We start from the raw sequence: 7,978 nt of genomic DNA on the forward strand, positions 1-7,978 counted from the left end.
CTCTTATAACCACTAATACCCAGTCTATATTTATTTCTTCCTACTGTCACTGATTCCCTGTGGATGTATCTTTCATAGGAGAGCCCACTCACATTTCACATTTGACATATTTATCCCTGACAGTGTGGTGTTTAAATAAACCACAACAGATGCTTTCCCTTTGTGGTGTTTTTCAGGTAATTTCTAGAGGCTGGTAAACTAAAGGTGACAGGCCAAATCCAGCCCCCTTACTGTTCTACATGTTGTCTCTGGCTACTTTCCTGGTACAACAGCGGATCTGAGTAGTTCCCACAAGACCACACAGTCTGCAAAGCCAAAAATCATTACTATCTGTCTCTTTCTATAATGTTTGCTGACCCCTGAGTTATCCTGTCCCTTCTCTTGACCTAACCTTTAGGTCTTTAGTTACCTGAGCTGGTTGGCATGTAAGCAGACAGCGCAAACAGACATTTGTAAAGAACCACTTATTCATCTCAGATTGTCATTTATTGTTGTCTTCTTATCCCCTTTCTTTTCCCCCATACCACAGAGATACCACAGCTCAACTACTGAGACATACCCAAGTCAAAGAGGTACTCTCTAGGGATAAATTGATTTCTTTTTCTTTTTTTTATAGGGATATTTTTGACAGGGTACACATACTTTTGACCAAATCAAAGTGGTTTATGTAATTGGAGCCACGGAGGGAGCTCGGAGCTGGGTTCCCATTGCTCAACTTTCTTCTCCATGACAAACTGTCCGTGAGGCCCGTCAGCATCTGAGGGTAAAAGGGCCAAGTACACGGGGGTCTTTGCTCCTTCTTCTGGGCTTTTCAAGGCCTCGGGTCCCCCCATGTTGGTTCTCACCCAACCAGGGCAGCAGGAATTCAGGAGTATCTTGTCCCCTGTCCTCTGCTCACTCAGTTTCCGGGCCTGAATTCTGGACAGGACAGTGACACCGAGCTTTGACACTGAATAGGGAGCAAATCTCATATGAGGCCAGCCCTCCTTCATGTGCACTCCATTCTTTGTATCTTCCATGAACTTATTCATGAGCCCCACCAGCTCCTCCTCTGTGATGGTCTCACTTGTAAACTTCTGCTGCAGTTCTGGGCTGCAGTGTTTAAGAGCTACCAAGCTCAGTGTGCTAGAGAGATTCACCACTCTGCCTGAAATTCAACACATAAGTAATTACACAGGAGGTTTGCAGAGGAATGATAAATACCAAAACTGCTGGAATTTTTTCTAGTTGAGAGGCCGTTCCCAGTGTTATGAGCATTAATGAAGATTGCCACAATGAGTGAAGGACATGATACCATCTTGGAACTTGTCATACCATAAAGCCTCAGATGAAGTAGAGGAATGCTATAATGTGGAGTGGATTCTTAGTAAAACTGTGAGTACTCAGAAGTACTGTGAGAAAATGAAAATGGTATATGTGGGAACATGCTAAGGGGAATGCTCATTGCATTCATGAGGAGATAATCTTGTTCCCCCTTGGCTGCCTTTGGGTCCAACTGAGAACCTCACAGCCACATAATCTATCAACAGGGGTCTACTGAGCAGCAGAGAGCTGATTGGTTTAGTGATGGCAGTCCCAAGGCATCTCATTTGGAAGGCTGCTGCTCTGCTCTAGCCAGGGGAGAAACAAATCAGCTGAATGGGCTGAATTGTGTGCATTTTTCTCTAGTTTGGGTCTTTATAAACTCAGGAGCAGTGACTAACGGCCTGACAACACGGTCCCGGGGTGGGACAGTGGAAACGTGGACACTTTAATGGATGCTTGAAAAAGGAATGACCTGCTGCCCCATGCCGCCACACCGATGAGGCTTGAGCACATCGTGACAGAGGCCAATCACAAGCTTCGTATTTATGATTCTGTTTATATGGGATGTCCAGAGCAGTAACATCTGGACATAGAATGCACATTAGTGGTTGCTCGGGGCCAGGAGGAATGGGGGAGCAGAGTGTTGATAGGTAGGGGCACAGGGATTCTTTTTGGGTGATGAAAATGTTCTAATCTTGATTTACTGATGGGTCACAACTGTGCATATGAACTAACACCTTTGAGTTGTGTACATTAAATAGGTGAAGTGTTCAGTATGTGAATTACATCATAATAAGGCCATCAAAAGCCTGTAGTGATGCTGTTGCTCATTAATTGTTTTTTGGACAATGTAGTTCATATTCATAAACATGAATTTATGTTAACATGTGTAAATAGTTTACATTTTCTCTATTTAATGAATTTTTTAGATGTTATAACAAAGTTGTGATACCATACCACCAATAAGAGATCAGGACAATTATGAAACTCTCCCTTTTTAATACAAATATCCAGGAAAGGCTGTCATCAGTATGTAACTTTGACCTCCATACCACTAAAGAAGTGCCCATGCAAAAAATTTAACTAAAAAAAAAATAACTCATGGTAGAATTACTCTTATAAAAAGACCTTTGAGATAATTAAAATGAATTAAAGAAAGTCTCATTAATCTTCCAACAGTCTTCTAAGATGAATGCATTTTAGAAATAGGTCAGTTTCCAGTCCTTCATTTCATCCAGAACACGTAAAGTGTAAGAAGAAATCGAATTTCTTTGTCAATATTTTAGTAATATTCCTCAAAGTTCCTAATAGCATGTAATGTTCTAAAATATCATCTAGCCACTCATAAGAAAAGTAACACACCTTTCATAAGTCAGAAATACAACACACACAAGTGTGTGTAGGAAAAAACAAAGCAAGAAAGAAAGCCAGAGTAGAAAACTGATACACCATAAAGACAGCTACAATTAGTTATTGGGCCTTAAAGCCATTTTTTCATGTACCTTTAGTCTAGACAGAAGACGGAGATACTCTAGCAACCCTCTGTGGGCTGTTTATACTCTGTAAGGAAGTGATGACCTGTATTCTTTTCTATCTATCACAGGAAGTCTAGATCAGCTGTGGAAATACTTACTGTGTGCACTAGGGAAGTCTGACTGCGGAGGCCACAGCCCTTTGTAGGTAAATTCCTGGGTCTGGGGCTGCATCCGGGTCTCCCTTCCCCCCAAGCTGTCCCACCCACTGACCACACCCCCAAGGGGGCAGGGCAGCACCTGAGGCCTCCCCACACAGCTGGGTGAGACTGTAAACCCTTGTGGTCTCACATCTCAGGACAGGAAACCCACAGGAAGCTGGGAGCACTTGGAGGTTAGGCAGCACAGGTTTGGGTCCAAATACTTTTTGTCCCTGGAGTGTGCTTAAGGCGTTCACATGGCATTTCAGGACAGCACACTGGAATGCCCACAGCTACTCTTCTAAGAAACGCTATGGGCCATCATGCCATTACAGGGCTAAGGACATGTGTGTGAAACATTTGCCCTTTAACAGTCACTTCACTTGGAGGTAAAAGCATGACACCCACCCCTTTTACTGGTGGGGCTTTCATTGGATCCAGACCATTATTCTGAATCTGACCAGGTAGTTTTTTAAGGGAGGCCATGTTTTCCTTCAAAAGAGTGAATATGAAAACACACAGGCAATGTACCAGGGCTTGACCCTCAGTCCTGCTCCAGAGATACGTGGGGGAGACTGGCCCCTCTGGGCTCTGCCCCTGCATCTCCTCTTCCCTCCCCAGGTCTACTACCCAGCGCCAGAGCCAGAGCGATCTGGACAACAAGGGGTATTGTAGACCTCATCTCACTACCAGGGGCATACTCTAAAGCTTTACTTGATACGCACAGTCTATTCAGAGGTGATGAGTCCACATCTGCTTCTCTAGACCTTTTCTGATTTCACATTCATCAGAGTCCCTTCTAAGTCCATCTTTTCTAATTCCAACAGTACTTGTACTTAAGTTTCTGGGCTGATGAGAAGTTTTGAAGAAATCCTGCCATGTTAAAATGTGCCCTTTGGGTTTCCCCAAGGTGTCTGGGGCCCTGTACTAAGGAAGACATTGGTCCTAGTCTAGTTGACTTATTTTGTTGACTGTCACCTTGGTGCGACTGAGTAAGGCTTCACCTGAGGATCAGGATCTTTGACGTAAACTATTGGAGGACCACTGAGTAGTAGGAAAAACAACCAGGTTGGATGCCACCTGTGTAAGTCTGCCTCCAGCTGGGCATGTCACCTTGAGATATGTTATGCCCGCAGTTCTTCATCAGTTCAGTATATAAAATGTTTAGCACTTTGCATAATGGAATGTCCATCCACCCATTCTTCTAGATCCAAAAAATGTCAGAGGCCGAAGAGTCCTTTAGAATGATTATCATCCCAGCTTCCTCTAGTGGTTTCTCACAATTTAGGAGCTGAAACGTAGTAGCTTCTTAAGTCAAGTTGGAAAACCTGTTCTTTAAAGGTTTACTTGGTAAGTGTAACTTCAACAAGACTGTTTATTTCCTCCTTAACCTTTTAATGCTAATATGTGATAAAAAAGAGAGTCCAGATTTCAAATGTTTGATTCCTCAGAGGTGGCTTTCCCCCAATATCTTTCAAAATAAATATATATTATAGTTTAAAGAGATAGAAAAATTGCTCTCTACAGCCATTCTTCACACTCAATATGAAGGAGACTTTGGAGGAATAGGAGTGAAATGAGATGGTTAAGGGGGAGGGATTTAAAAAGACTAGATATTGATTGATGGGTTAAGTTCTGTGATAGGTACCTGGGTATTGTAAATTCTTATCTTTTGTGTAGAGAGAGTATTTCAGAATAACTCTTTTTAAAGAAGGGAGAAAACAATAGGAAGAAATCCACATCTATAATCCTTCAATATTCATTGAAGTCACCATAGTCCTTCCTTTTCTCCTTCCATGGAAAAGACAAAACAAAAACAACAACAAAAAATATCCCCAAGCCCAGAACATTTCCTTTTTGGATGTTTTCTACTACCCACTGAGATTTTGTGGAAACCATTCCAGATTGTTCTTTATATCCCAGGTTGTGCAATATGGGCAAGGAGGGCCAGGACTGGACTTTGGTTACATTAGCTAGAAGGTCTGCCAGATCTTTCTCCCCACAGAGGGCAGAAGAAAGTCATGATAACATGAACTGTTGTCCTCAAATAGTGGTAGAACTCTCCTATTTCAAAAGGTTAGAAAATGCTGCTTTCACACATAGAATATCACATGTATTTATATTTCATCGACTCTGGTTTCCAGAGGCAAAATCAATAGGTTGAATAAGCCCTCCCTTAGCAAATCTGGGGGTGAAATCCATCCTCCTCCTTGGCCAGGCTACATAATAAGAGCCACACAGCTCAGTTAATGAAGGGCAATAATAACTAGAAGTCAATAGTATGAGTTCCAAGTGAATACACATGGAATGTGGGGTGATTCAAAAGAACTGCCCTATGAGGCCCTAGTGAACTAAGTCTTAGAAGTAAAAGAACTTTTCTGGAGGACAGCACAGGGAAACGGGGTGGAATTGAGAATAAATGTACATGAATGTTGTCAATTCCAAGCCAGACCTCTTAATCTTTCTAAAGCTCATATTATTTGGTGTATTGAATGGTCGGTGGTTCTCCATCCCATCTCACACCTTGGGATAGGTATTGTAGGAGTTTACTTCCAAAGTAATATGATAGTTTGTTTTGTGCAGACTATTAGTTCTGGTGCAGGAGAGTTAACACGGGCGAAAGGCAGGTTGGATGGCAGAGAGAACTACAAGCCACACCAAGGGCTTGGACTTTGAGGTGAAGTAAGTATGCAGAGAATGCCCAGTAAGGAAGAGCCTCATGAAAGAGGTACCTTGGGAGGGGTTACAGTTGTTCCAAATTGAAAGCTGAGCACCTGTGTACAGCTGGGCTGGAGGAAGAGGCCTGGGGAGAAACTCAGGTGGATAAGCCATGGGATCTGGTTACTGAAAATAGAAAGTGGGCATGGTGGCCTCCAGCATCCTGCGGCTAGGATTAGGTCAGCGAGCAAGATGGTTTTTGAAAAGGATGAATGTGTTCTGGAAATGTTTTAGATAGGGGTATATTCAGGGACAATGTTGGCCATCACAGAAGACGGACAGGCAGTAATAGATACTTGTGTGTCTGGAGTTCTGTAATATGTAGGCAGGTTAAGATGTTTCTCGGAGCCTAATAAATCGGGGAGGTGAAGACATCATTAGCCTGAATAAGACCACTCAGAGAAAGAGGGAGGAGAGAGGGCAGGAAGGCACGCTTAGGGACCCCCATGAGTGCGGGTCAGGGAGCAAGTAAAAGGCCTGTGGGGAAACCTTGACTGAAGAGCTGAGGAAGAGAAAGAGGCAGTTGTGCAGGGAACAGAAGCACCAGTGGTCACACAAGTGTGTAGTCCTGGGAGAGGGGCCCCTGGCCCTGAGAAGACACACCTGGGGACCAGTGTAGCAGAGCATGGAGAGGGGGCAGGGCTGGGGATGAGGTCAGGGGCAGTGGGGCCCGATCCTGCCAGAGACACTCAGTGGGGGCTGCTCACCAGACTCACCTTGAGGTCTCACGAGAGGCAGCAGCTCCATGCAGACATCTCGGGTACCAAAAAAGTTGGTTTTCATTGCCATTTCTGCTTGAATAGGTAAGGGTGTGGGATCATCAACTTTTAGGGGAGAAAGAGAAGAGAGTTACTAAATAGTAGCCCTGTGGTAGAATTCGGTTCAATGATACAAAATTTTCTTTCCTGTGAAACATGGTCCATGGTAAGTAAGGTCTGGGTTCTGTTAACAGTATTGTGTCAATGTCAATTTCCTGGCTCTCTAACGCTGTATAGTGCATAAGTTGGCACCATTATGGAAGGTTAAGTGAAGAGTATAGGGTGAGATTTCTATGACTTTTTGGCAATTTCTTTTTTATTTCCAAATAGGTTAAAAATTCACCAGCCTTTTCTAAAGGCCAATCTGACAGAAAGTGCAGAAGCCTGGAGGAGGTCTGATCCAGCATTCTGCCGTCTTCATGGACAGAAAGTCTTACAAATCTTGGGTTCGGCTGACCCTGATGCCTCGTGTGTGTTCTCCTTCCCAGGGACTCCCTTGTAGGTTCCAGAGGAGCTAATGGTGCCACAGCAGCGGTTCGGGACCAGCCGTAGCCCATCCTGGCTGGACGCTCTCACAGAGGCCCCTCCACATGCACTTACCCCAGAAGCTGATGGCCGCGTTGTTGACCAGCATGTTGAGGCCCCCGTACTCCTTGAGCAGGAAGTCCCGCAGGGCCTGGATGCTCTGCGGGTTGCAGATGTCCAGCAGGTGGAAGCGCGGGCTCAGGCCCTCAGCCTGCAGCTGCTGCACGGCCGCCTGGCCCCGCCCCGCGTCCCGCGCTGTGAGCACCACGTCCCCTGGGAACTGCCGGCACAGGTCGCGCACAATGGCCAAGCCAATGCCCTTGTTGGCCCCCGTGACCAGCGCCACGCGGCTGCAGGACGACATGGCTGGGCTTGGGGGTGTTGGGGGTGTGGTAGGGGAGCCGGGGTGGTGGTGTTTGGAGAGACTGGGCTGTGGGCCTCCAGAACACCTGCTGGGGAGTACTGCCCACAGTCAGAGAAGATGAAGAAAATGAATGGCTTCTGGGAACCCACGTACTAACTCTTAGAGGCCAAAGCCCCGCCCTGGCCCCTCCCTCCAACGTGGGGCAGATTGTTCCAGGTTTCCTGCTCCTCCCACTCTTGGTTTGCATCTGACCGGGGAGGCACCCAGGCTTAACCAGGCACAGCACTTCTAGGACCCTGCTTCAGAGCCAGGAAATGGTCCACGACAGGAGAGGCGCGCTTCCCCACCCCAGCCCAGGTCGGTGACGGCTCAGTAGGAGGTAGAGACTCTAGGCAATTGAAGTGAAACTGTTTTGGGAAAAGGCAAGCAGAGAAAGAGGATGCAGAGCAACTGCCTGGTTTGGGACCCATCACCCTGCAGAATGCGTTTGCTTGGTTTCCCTAAATCCCGATGTTTTCACCTGGACAGGGTAACTGCTTCTGAGGACAGTGATCCCCTTGCTTTCTTAAGAGAAACTCATGACAGAAAATTAGAGAAAGTACGTCCTGTGATTAGACTTTCACTGTGGGCTGGGCC

The 7,978-nt window shown here is 45.7% G+C and overlaps 1 protein-coding gene and 1 long non-coding RNA gene across 3 annotated transcripts; one reads left to right on the forward strand and one right to left on the reverse strand.

The window, feature by feature from the left end:
- LOC108396125 (carbonyl reductase [NADPH] 1-like) lies at positions 1 to 7,524 on the reverse strand. Its single transcript, XM_017658857.3, has 3 exons — positions 7,054 to 7,524; positions 6,412 to 6,519; positions 1 to 1,147 (listed from the first exon to the last, which is right to left on the reverse strand). The coding sequence occupies exons 1-3, from the start codon at positions 7,340 to 7,342 to the stop codon at positions 654 to 656; spliced, it is 891 nt and encodes a 296-aa protein (XP_017514346.2). The 5' UTR covers positions 7,343 to 7,524; the 3' UTR covers positions 1 to 653.
- Positions 1,143 to 7,054, forward strand: LOC140848372 (uncharacterized). 2 transcript variants are annotated; one of them, XR_012129142.1, is made up of 4 exons: positions 1,143 to 1,374; positions 2,909 to 2,985; positions 4,186 to 4,327; positions 6,784 to 7,054. It is a non-coding gene; the product is annotated as an uncharacterized lncRNA (long non-coding RNA). The 2 variants fall into 2 exon arrangements; XR_012129141.1 differs by having other exon boundaries at positions 1,143 to 2,985.
- Positions 7,525 to 7,978: the final 454 nt, after the last annotated feature.

This window comes from Manis javanica, chromosome 3, assembly GCF_040802235.1.
Source record: "Manis javanica isolate MJ-LG chromosome 3, MJ_LKY, whole genome shotgun sequence".
Lineage (NCBI taxonomy): Eukaryota > Metazoa > Chordata > Mammalia > Pholidota > Manidae > Manis > Manis javanica.